Source organism: Sycon ciliatum, chromosome 9, assembly GCF_964019385.1.
Source record: "Sycon ciliatum chromosome 9, ocSycCili1.1, whole genome shotgun sequence".
In the NCBI taxonomy this organism is placed as follows: Eukaryota; Metazoa; Porifera; class Calcarea; order Leucosolenida; family Sycettidae; genus Sycon; species Sycon ciliatum.
The window spans coordinates 1,716,401-1,729,146 of NC_088651.1; the positions used below are offsets into that span (position 1 = coordinate 1,716,401).

The window sequence follows — 12,746 nt, forward strand, 5'->3', positions numbered from 1 at the left end:
CATTTTGCATACAAATCCCCATCTCGTAGGGCGCAGTCACCCAGTTTCGGTGGAAGTGCGCGAGTTCGATTGGGATTCAAGTAGGAAGGGAGCGTCTCAGCTTCCTCAGACCACGACCATTCGACTCAGCACCCCGAACACTACAACTGGTGAAATTTTGATTTTTGCCTCAACTTCCCCTTTAAATAAAATTATGTATGGAGTGCAAAAACTCAAAATCTGAGATTATTTTAAGTCAAAGGAGAGGAAGAACATCAATACATGTAGATTAAGAACCAGGGGTGCTAATAGAACATTGGAAAGGCACTAAAACAAAATTAATAACTGACTGCACCCTACTAGATGGGAATTTGTATGCCTTTTCACTAAGAGCGCCATTTTGTTCTTCTATAAACGCAGATGACCACGATAAACTAAAATGTTGTAGTCTTTTGGATGCTGAGTCGATTGGTTTTGGTCCCCGGAAGCTGCAGTACAGCGGTTGGCCCTTATTCCCAATAGAACAAGATTGAATAACCAGTCATGTGCTCATGCGTACACCAGTCACCTGGTCACTGTGCCTGCAGGGTACAACTTACAGCCTGTTTGGGGATGTTCCTGTCACTCGAGTTCAACCATGGTGTGAAAGTTTTAGTCTGCAGGCATGGTGACCAGGTTACTGGTGTACACATGAGCACAATCAGTCATGTTCGATGTGGAATGAGGGCCGAACGCTGCATCGCAGCTTTAGAGCAGAAGCAAAATCGAGAAGTTGAAATCGTAACTGATGAAATACACTGCTGCTACACCATTTAGTAAGCTTGTGTTTTGTGACGAGGTCTAGCGCCACGCGAATTCCTTTCCTTGCCCAGAGCTAGCTCGCCCCCAAACCCTGTGAAGTTCTACCAAAATATCCACTGACTAGGTGGTGGTGGCATCATTTTCATCAGCTTCAGTTCAGCGAGCGAAAGACTCCAACACAACACATTGTTCTTCTTGTAGCTAGGTGAGTCCTGAGGCACAGTTAAAGATATCCAGTCGAGTCCATAATTGGTGGATCAAGCGGACAGTTAATCTTTCCAAAAATCCCAACTGACAAAAATGTGGACTGCGTATAGGAAATGTTTCCACTTTCTACAGGGAAAGTTCATTACGTTCGGCAGTGTCTTAAAAATATTGCTAGATGGGCTTTCAGCTGTGTATAGGACAATGATTGCCTGCTGATTCCAACATACGTTTGAACAGAAATGTTGACACAAGTGTGGACGTTATTGCATGAGGGATTCTCCTGTTGCTGTCCATTAACTCCTCATCTCCTCTGGGGTTTCGCATGCATTTGCGTTTTCACTCCAGCTATTGTCATCACCAGGTGGGTGCAGTAGACAGACGTGCAAGGATTTCGCATGGTTGGTTATTGATGATCGTCACTAATCCACTACTTCACTATACCTGGATACCACTGATTCCTGTTAGATCATGCTCCTGACGGTACGTTGATGTCTACTGTGCAGTGTTCTGCTGGTGTGATGGTTTTAGTGCATGTGTTGGTGATTATGTGTAACAGCATTGGTGGGCCATTATTACCTTGTTCACAATTCTAACTTCATGCTCCTCAGATTTTCTGCCTTTTCATGTCTTTGGGAACCATAATTATCAATGAAGTCGTTAAAGGGGAAGTTAAGGCAAAAATTAAAATTTCACCAGTTGTAGTCTTCGGGCTGCTGAGTCGAATGGTCGTGGTCCGAGGAAGCTGAGACGCTCCCTTCCTACTTGAATCCCAATCGAACTCGCGCACTTCCACCGAAACTGGGTGACTGCGCCCTACTAGATGGGGATTTGTATGCAAAATGTCACTAAAAGCGCCATTTCGTTCTTATAAAAGCACGGATGACCGCGATTGGCCCATATGTTGTAGTCTTTTGGACGCTGAGTCGACTGGTTTTGGTCCGAAAAGGCTGCGATGCAGCGTTCCTCCTTTATTCCCAATCGAACATGGTTGAACAAGTGGTCACGTGCTCCTGCGTACGCCAGTCACCTGGCCACCGTGCCTGCAGGGTGCAACTTACTAGCCTGTTTGACCTTTTTTGGGTGCAGTCCTGTCACTCGAGTTGAACCTTGGTGTGAAAGTTGTCGCCTGCTGGCGTGGTGACCAGGTGATTTGGGCACCCAGGAGCACGTGACCGCTTGTTCAAGCATGTTCGATTGGGAATAAAGGAGGAACGCTGCATCGCAGCCTTTTCGGATCAAAACCAGTCGACTCAGCGTCCAAAAGACTACAACATATGGGCCAATCGCGGTCATCCGTGCTTTTATAAGAACGAAATGGCGCTTTTAGTGACATTTTGCATACAAATCCCCATCTAGTAGGGCGCAGTCACCCAGTTTTGGTGGAAGTGCGCGAGTTCGATTGGGATTCAAGTAGGAAGGGAGCGTCTCAGCTTCCTCGGACCACGACCATTCGACTCAGCACCCCGAAGACTACAACTGGTGAAATTTTAATTTTTGCCTTAACTTCCCCTTTAACCTGCTGTTTGTTTTCCTCCCACGACCGTACTGTTTTACAGACTGGGCGACAGCAGATGGGTGATGTGGACTTTTTTTGTGTTCAGCTGGCACAGGTAGGCAACTTTGAGATCTCAATGAAGTCTAGATTTACCATGATTAATCAGTAAGGTGGGGTTTCTCCAAGCAATGTTGATCCATAGTTGATAAAGCATCCCACCCTGAAAGCTCAAGCACGATGGGGCGTTGACTCATGAGTTTGAATCCTCTGGTTGTGATGCAAATAGTGCACCTGCTGTCACGATACTACGTTACACGTGGTGTTCACTGTGATGCACATACCATCCAACCTGTGACTGCAATACTCATTCTGAATGTAGTTTTCACAATAGTCTTCAAAATGGCTTCAGTTTGTGTGTGCATTTCTCGTGTCAAATATCTGGTGCTCCTAGCTGCCACTGGGAGTTGCACTTGGGTGTGGGGCAAGTCTGCAAGAAAACCTCTCCCTTCCATGGCTCTCCTATTTAAAGACCTTGGAATGCAACCCTGCTGTATTTGCCAATAAGCTTTTGGTCTACGTTGGCTTTAGGTATAGCATGTGTGATTCTTATGTGTCAACTTGTAGATAGTCTCCTGAGGCCCTCTAGAGTGCTCCACAGTCACCAATGGTGTGTACTCTCCAATCGAGGAGTCGCTGGAATGGATTCTTGCTAAGTACTCCCACTCTTGTGTGCAGTATCCTATATACACCGCCCCTGTTTATGTCTCTTCTCCACTGTTCATGGCTCTACTTTGGGCAGATCATGCAAGAAGGGCAAACAAGATACTGTCAAAACTTGACACTACAGTTTGGTAAAATTGAATTTTTCATTTATGCAGGGAGAGCGAAGCTGAAGTGCAGCCATTAATGTCTTTTCCGGAATGTTGGTTAGCAAACTTATTTCATTAAGTCACTCTGAGTAAGGTCCAAAAATGGCACCAAATGTATTGCTTCTGAAACATTTGTAGTAATGGTACCATCTTCGACTGCCAAATGGGGAGGAAGTTGGACCTATCAGTCGATAGTTCGACTCACAAGGATACAAAGTTCAGGATTTTTATGACTTAGATAACTAGTCTAGGTAGATCTACTTTTGTGAACCCTGTGAGTCAAATCAATAGCATGGACTACATAATGGGAAATCAATAGCATGGACTACATAATGGCAAATCAATAGCATGGACTACATAATGGGAAATTTCAACCTTCCGTGCCATCAGTTTTGTTTACACCTTCTCCCTATACTTGTGTGAGTTTTTTGACGGGTGGTTTCTCTTAGCTACCAGCCACGTAATGGATGGTTCCTTGTACGGTGTGTGTGTGGGGGGGGGGGGGGGGGGAAAGCTATCGTGAGCTACGTTCTGTGTTGTGCGTTGTTATGCGTGTGTGTTTTTCCAGGTCAACATGTCATGTGTCCCCATCCTTCACCGTCCTCTAAAAGGGAGCAATACATTGTGGCAATCTACGGTTGCGGCAGTGTTTTGCCAAAAAAATGACAGGTGTTCCGTTCCATCCTGGGCTTGGAGGGATACTAGGCGGGGCAGGGGGAAAAGGAGATCTGCTGGTGATTCCATGACAATTCCGGTTTTTTCTGGTCTAAATAGGCTGGAAACAAAACAAATATTGCACAGAAATGTGCCGAATACCTGTGAAAACGTTGCTTGAGGTCCATGGCTATGATGTTTTCGTCACAGCAATGGGTTGTGAAGAAAACAAATCTGATGTCTAAGGTGCAGACAGAGATTTTGAACAGTACAGTTGGTATTCAAAATTTTCATACTAGAGCTATTTGTGAATGGCCGACAGGAATTGAACATAACCACCAAAGACTAAATGTTCCATCTCCATGTTGTATAAGGAATGCACCGTAAGTAAATAACATTTGTGCGCATGATATTGAATTTGCTTGATACGCTGCTATTGATTTACCACGCTTGCATTGAACAGAACAATCCCTGATTAAAGTTGTACCTGCATGGCTGCTTTTCACTCCAAACAGATACCCTCACACTGCCGAACATTGCAGTGCTACTTCATAGTTCCTGGCTTGGACTGAAGAAGCAGCCAGATGATGCGGAACAGTAACATCAAACCATTACACTCACATCAATTTCCATCACCAATCACCACATTCTACTTGCTCTATCCTAGCATTTCATTTATTCACTTCTAAACTTTGATCGGACATATTTGATGCGTGTATTTTTTTCTTTTATCTCTATGCATGTGGGTGCTGTCCCTGGTGCATGCTGGGTTGGCCATTAGTGCAATGGGAGGGTTTGGTCCTTGGTGCATGCAATAGGTTGGTCCCTAGGTTAGCTGTAGGTATAGATCAGGGTCAGGTAAACCCTGTAGGTCATCTCTTCAACATCCAGCGGTGCGCTACGATCAGATCAAGGCGCGGCGGGCCCACCTCCATTGTATTTGGTAACTATGTCGTTCTGTTTTGTACCCGGTGTATTGTACCACACCATGTTATGTTTGTAACCTTGTTTCCCTTTTTGCATGGGTTGGAACCTCTTGTATACAATGGGTTGGTCCCTGGTGCATGTGGGTGGGTTTACCTCAGGTGCAAGGGAGGTTTTGTCCTGGATGCATGCAATGGGTTGGGCCTGGGTAAGTTAGGTATAGATCAGGGTCAGGTAAACCCTGTAGGTCATCTCTTCAACATCCAGCGGTGCTACATCCTGCTCAAGGGTCTTCCGTTACTGTCGTTTTTGGTAACTATATCCTGGTATGTATACTAATTATGCATGGCATCAATCCTTTTTCCTTCGCAAATTGATTTACGTGCAATCCTTTTTCCTGACAGAGGTTTTGGGAATGTGCTCAACATGGGTGGTTGGTGGGGAGGTGAGATAAGCAAACAGCAAAAAGCTGCAATTGGCATTGTTTATATCATGTCTTCAGCAGCTTGCTTGTGTTGGGTGCCTTCTTTTGACCTGTGCATGATGTGAATTTAGTACATTGCTATTGCATGTTTCAGTGAAGCTGCTAAGTCTAGGGAATTCCATGCAGCAGTGGCCATCTTAGGCTGTTGTTGCATGGGCTTGTGCTACTAAGCGATTGTCTCATTTTTTGCTCACAACCACCCAGATAGGTGGTAATGGATCCATGCCGAATCTCACCCAAGACTTCTAAACCTGGCACTATATTGCCAGATGGTAATGTATACCTTGGAAACAGGTGCGTCAGAATTGCATGTGTTGTATGCATGTTGATCCGCTGTGCATGAGATGTCTTTGCAATTAGCAGATTATACATGCATTTGCTTGCTTGAATCTGAATGACCGAGTTTCTGGGAATGTGCTCAATATAGGTGGGTGATGGGGAGGTGAGATAAGCAAACAGCAAAAAGCTGCAATTGGCATTGTTTATATCATGTCTCCAGATGCTTGCTTGTATTGGGTGCCTTCCTGCTTGCTCTGGTTACTTGGCAGTTGCAGATTTCTGTTGCCTATTTCCATCCTGCTCACAATCCTTCAAAAACACCAATGTACTGCATGTGCCTGAAAGTCTCCCCTTCCCAAAATGCTGCCGTGTGCCTGATGGTTGTGTCCACGTGTGATTCAACCCCATGCATAAGGGTCGACAGCAATGCGTCACTGCTAGGCACACACACCCCTGCTATCAACACCATCAGTTTCGCTAACGCCGGGATGGGGGCAGCGGACACAAGCCCCCATCCCAACTAACTACAAGGTAAATATCACTCGGTGTTGTGTGCCAGCAATTTATTACCTAGAGACTTTTGGCATAAATAGCCTTACAATGAGATCGCCATTAGTTCGTTCTCATTATATTCCAAGGCGTTTATTAGACAAGGCCGCAGATGTCAGTGAAATGAAAGTCGTGCAATGCTTTTGAAATATAGAGTAATACTCGTTGTTTGTTTGGATAGAAACCTAGCAGTAGTGATACAGTCCAAATCTCCACTAGCCAAAGAGGGTGTATATAGAATTTCAAAACAGTCCTACCTCGTCAACCCAGCTGCCTATTGTCCGTTAACCCCGGTGGAAATGTTCCGCCCTGCGCAGGTGCAAGTGCTGTGCATTCTGAACATGTACCAGTGCACAACGCATTGTTTACAGAAACACCTGACACATTTGCTTTTCCACGCGTGCGCTTGGAAAGAGTTTTGACAGAAATGAGACACAACTGTATTGTGGGATATATTCGACTCCGCTTATAATGAACTCAAATATAGCGAATTTCATGATATAGCGAAACATAGCTCATGTCCATGTTTATACCCATACAAAACTAACCCTGTATTGCGAACAGGTTTCGTTTATAACGAACAATATCTAGTAGGGCCGCACTTTAGGCAAGTGCACTCAGACTGCCATGGGCCACATGTCACTCCTGCTATAGACAACTTTGGCTTAGGGGTCGTCGCAAAAGTTTTCTGTCGTCCCTGAAACGAACATCGTTCATTTCGTACTCGGACCCCTCCCCTCCCTCTGAAACGAACACAGCTTGCTATGCTGGACGACGAAAATCGCATGCATGTGCATTTCATATGTACAGTGTCGGTCGACTTGTGATTTTGGCTCGCACCCCCTCCCCCCCCCCCCCCCAAATGAATCATGTTCGTTTCAGGGACGACAAAAAACTTTTGCGACGACCCCTTATATGGAACTAGTGACCCTGCACAATGGTATTTGTTATATTCGGAGTCGACTGTTATAAATGTACGTGTGCACTTTGACAGTGTATGCAATTGTGCAGTGATGACATACGCCAAGTGTTATAGTGTCTTGATGCGAGGCGCTGATATTGATACTTTCCATGTCAATGTAGATTTTCCTAGTACAGGAACAGTTGCATCTCCGCGGAATCAAGGACGTCATGGAATCACCAGCATCTCCATAGTTCACTCTAAAATGCATTCTGCAGTGATAGAGAAATGGCTCTATTTTGTGGCTTTTGCGGATATTTTCCCAATTTCCTTGCTCAATAGTGCCACTTGAGGAGCCATTTTTCTGATCTGTATTATGCAAAGCCCAGATGGAACGGAACACCTGTCACTCAGGGGAAAAAATGGGGGAGGCAGATAGTCTATATTAAAGGGGAAGTATACCCTAAAATCAAATTTTCACCAGTTGTAGTCTTCTGGGTCGAATGGTCTTGGTCCGAGGAAGCTGCGACGCTCCCTTCCTACTTGAATTCCAATCGAACTCGCGCACTTCCACCGAAACTGGGTGACTGCGCCCTACTAGATGGGGATTTGTATGCAAAATGTCACTAAAAGCGCCATTTCGTTCTTATAAAAGCACGGATGACCGCGATTGGCCCATATGTTGTAGTCTTTTGGACGCTGAGTCGACTGGTTTTGGTCCGAAAAGGCTGCGATGCAGCGTTCCTCCTTTATTCCCAATCGAACATGGTTGAACAAGCGGTCACGTGCTCCTGGGTGCCCAAATCACCTGGTCACCGCGCCAGCAGGCGAGAACTTTCACACCAAGGTTCAACTCGAGTTCAACTCGAGTGACAGGACTGCACCCAAAAAAGGTCAAACAGGCTAGTAAGTTGTACCCTGCAGGCACGGTGACCAGCTGACTGGTGTACGCAGGAGCACGTGACCGCTTGTTCAACCATGTTCGATTGGGAATAAAGGAGGAACGCTGCATCGCAGCCTTTTCGAACCAAAACCAGTCGACTCAGCGTCCAAAAGACTACAACATATGGGCTAATCGCGGTCATCCGTGCTTTTATAAGAACGAAATGGCGCTTTTAGTGACATTTTGCATACAAATCCCCATCTAGTAGGGCGCAGTCACCCAGTTTCGGTGGAAGTGCGCGAGTTCGATTGGGATTCAAGTAGGAAGGGAGCGTCTCAGCTTCCTCGGACCAAGACCATTCGACTCGGCACCCCGAAGACTACAACTGGTGAAAATTTGATTTTAGGGTATACTTCCCCTTTAACAGCAAAATTAAAAAAATCTTCACTAAAAACTGAAAATAGGGGTAAACCTATCGCCAAATTTTTCAGGATGGTCCACCATTTTATTTGTGACGTCACTGCATACATTAAGATATACATTACACATTGTGATGCTAACCATACATTTGAATAAATTCCACACATCCAGATGCTCACCACACATTCAGATGCTCACCATACATTCAGATACTCACCACACATTCAGATGCCTACCACACATTCAGATGCCTACCACACATTCAGATGCCCACAATGCACTCCAATGCCCACCATACATTCAGATACTCACCATACATTCAGATACTCACCATACATTCAGATGCTTACCACACATTCAGATGCTCACCACACATTCAGATACCCACCACACATTCAGATGCCCACCATACATTCAGATGCCCACCATACATTCAGATGCCCACCACGCATTCAGATGCCCACCACGCATTCAGATGCCCACTACACATTCAGATGCCCACCACACATTCAGATGCCCACCATACATGTACATGTACATGTACATTCACAAACAAGGCCGGTCCAGGAAGCTCGAGGTAGAATGCTCAATGTACGAATGCACAGAGCAGTATACACACACAACAGAGGCGAAAAGCTGTGTTAGCTGCCCTGTTATCGCCTCTATTCCCACCTTTATCCGTTAAAGGGGAAGTATACCCTAAAATCAAATTTTCACCAGTTATAGTCTTCGGGGTGCTGAGTCGAATGGTCTTGGTCCGAGGAAGCTGCGGCGCTCCCTTCCTACTTGAATCCCAATCGAACTCGCGCACTTCCACCGAAACTGGGTGACTGCGCCCTACTAGATGGGGATTTGTATGCAAAATCTCACTAAAAGCGCCATTTCGTTCTTATAAAAGCACGGATGACCGCGAGTGGCCCATATGTTGTAGTCTTTTGGACGCTGAGTCGACTGGTTTTGGTCCGAAAAGGCTGCGATGCAGCGTTCCTCCTTTATTCCCAATCGAACATGGTTGAAGAAGCGGTCACGTGGTCCTGGTTGCCCAAATCACCTGGTAACCGCGCCAGCAGGCGACAACTTTCACACCAAGGTTCAACTCGAGTGACAGGACTGCACCCAAAAAAGGTCAAACAGGCTAGTAAGTTGTACCCTGCAGGCACGGTGACCAGGTGACTGGTGTACGCAGGAGCACGTGACCGCTTGTTCAACCATGTTCGATTGGGAATAAAGGAGGAACGCTGCATCGCAGCCTTTTCGGACCAAAACCAGTCGACTCAGCGTCCAAAAGACTACAACATATGGGCTAATCGCGGTCATCCGTGCTTTTATAAGAACGAAATGGCGCTTTTAGTGACATTTTGCATACAAATCCCCATCTAGTAGGGCGCAGTCACCCAGTTTCGGTGGAAGTGCGCGAGTTCGATTGGGATTCAAGTAGGAAGGGAGCGTCTCAGCTTCCTCGGACCAAGACCATTCGACTCAGCACCCCGAAGACTACAACTGGTGAAAATTTGATTTTAGGGTATACTTCCCCTTTAACTCTCACAAAACAACTCAATACCATTGTCCCAATGCCACGTCTTCACTTCGCACATATGCACTAACTTCCACACTAGCATCAAATATCTAGGCCTGCTCGCAGAGAATTCGATAGTGAATACTGCTGTCTGATGATCGCTCAGATGCATGAAACTTTAAGTTACAGCTAACACAGCCTTTCGCCTCTGTTGTGGTGTACATGTACATTCAGATACCCACCATACATTCAGATGCCCACCACACATTCAGATGCCCACCACACATTCAGATGCCCACCATACATTCAGATGCCCACCATACATTCAGATGCCCACCACACATTCAGATGCCCACCACACATTCAGATACCCACCCCACATTCAGATACCCACCATACATTCAGATGCCCACCACACATTCAGATGCCCACCACACATTCAGATACCCACCACACATTCAGATGCCCACCACACATTCAGATGCCCACCATACATTCAGATACCCACCCCACATTCAGATACCCACCACACATTCAGATGCCCACCACACATTCAGATGCCCACCATACATTCAGATACCCACCATACATTCAGATACCCACCATACATTCAGATGCCCACCACACATTCAGATGCCCACCATACATTCAGATACCCACCCCACATTCAGATACCCACCCCACATTCAGATACCCACCACACATTCAGATGCCCACCACACATTCAGATGCCCACCATACATTCAGATGCCCACCATACATTCAGATACCCACCATACATTCAGATGCCCACCACACATTCAGATACCCACCATACATTCAGATACCCACCATACATTCAGATGCCCACCACACATTCAGATACCCACCATACATTCAGATGCCCAACACACATTCAGATGCCCACCATACATTCAGATGCCCACCATACATTCAGATGCCCACCATACATTCAGATACCCACCATACATTCAGATGCCCACCACACATTCAGATACCCACCATACATTCAGATACCCACCATACATTCAGATGCCCACCACACATTCAGATGCCCAACACACATTCAGATGCCCAACACACATTCAGATGCCCACCACACATTCAGATGCCCACCACACATTCAGATGCCCACCACACATTCAAATGCCCACCATACATTCAGATACCCACCACATATTCAGGTACCCACCACACATTCAGATGCCCACCACACATTCAGATGCCCAACACACATTCAGATGCCCAACACACATTCAGATGCCCACCACACAAATCAATGGGATCAGTGACATTACAGCTGGGTCATGTTATAGAGAGTTACATTGAAATTCAAAGGTCAGCACAAATGGTCAAAATCCCACATTTTCTCACCTTTCTGCCCGTTCGCAGCTAAAAAACAGACAATGACTATCCTCATCTCCTTGTGTAGCTGGACATAGACAAGTGCACCAAGAAAAACAGCCACATTTCTCTAAAGAACTCGCCCAGGGTTGCTGAAAGCTGAAAAATAACCTATCTCACAGTTTGGGGCTTTTTACCCGTGAATCTTCACTTTGCGACTAAACTATTCCCAGCATTGTCAAATTTTCTGGGTCACTGCATGTAGGTGCCAGCGCCCTACAGGCAAACCAAAAATCAAATCAATGCGACCACTGACATTACAGCTGGGTCATGTTATAGAGAGGTACATTGAAATTCAAAGGTCAGCACAAATGGTCAAAATCCGACATTTTCTCACCTTTTTGCCCGTTCGCAGCTCAGAAAATGACAATGACCACCCTCATCTCCTTTTGTAGCTGGACATAGACAAGTGTACCAAGAAAAACAGCCACATTTCTCTAAACAACTCGCCCAGGGCTGCCGAAAGCTGAAAAATAACCTATCTCACAGTTTGGGGCTTTTTACTCGTGAATCTTCACTTTGCAACTAAACTATTCACAGCAGTGTCAAATTTTCTGGGTCACTGCATGTAGGTGCCAGCGCCCTACAGGCAAACCAAAAATCAAATCAATGCGACCACTGACATTACAGCTGGGTCATGTTATAGAGAGGTACATTGAAATTCAAAGGTCAGCACAAATGGTCAAAATCCCACATTTTCTCACCTTTTTGCCCGTTCGCAGCTCAGAAAATGACAATGACCACCCTCATCTCCTTTTGTAGCTGGACATAGACAAGTGTACCAAGAAAAACAGCCACATTTCTCTAAACACCTCGCCCAGGGCTGCCGAAAGCTGAAAAATAACCTATCTCACAGTTTGGGGCTTTTTACTCGTGAATCTTCACTTTGCAACTAAACTATTCACAGCAGTGTCAAATTTTCTGGGTCACTGCATGTGGGTGCCAGCGCCCTACAGGCAAGCCAGAAATCACATCAATGCGACCACTGATATTACAGCTGGGTCATGTTATAGAGAGGTACATTGAAATTCAAAGGTCAGCACGAATGGTCAAAATCCGACATTTTCTCACCTTTCCGCTTTTTCGCAGCTTGGAAACAGACAATGACCATCCTCATCTCCTTGTGTAGCTGGACATAGACAAGTGCACCAAGAAAAACAGCCACATTTCCCTAAAGAACTCGTCCAGGGCTGCTGAAAGCTCAAAAATAACCACTCTCACAGTTTGGGGCTTTTTACCCGTGAATCTTCACTTTGCGACTAAACTATTCACAGCAGTGTCAAATTTTCTGGGTCACTGCATGTAGGTGCCAGCGCCCTACAGGCAAAGCAAAAATCAAATCAATGCGACCACTGACATTACAGCTGGGTCATGTTATAGA

At 45.7% G+C, this 12,746-nt stretch overlaps 1 protein-coding gene across 1 annotated transcript in view; it reads right to left on the reverse strand.

Annotated features, from left to right (window-relative positions):
* LOC135825072 (circumsporozoite protein-like) overlaps positions 1 to 12,746 on the reverse strand; it is a 30,977-nt gene that overhangs the window by 15,524 nt on the left and 2,707 nt on the right. The window contains exon 2 of the mRNA XM_065337811.1: positions 12,437 to 12,494. Within this exon, the coding sequence (XP_065193883.1) occupies positions 12,437 to 12,494 (58 nt within the window). The remainder of the gene's footprint in view (positions 1 to 12,436; positions 12,495 to 12,746) is intronic.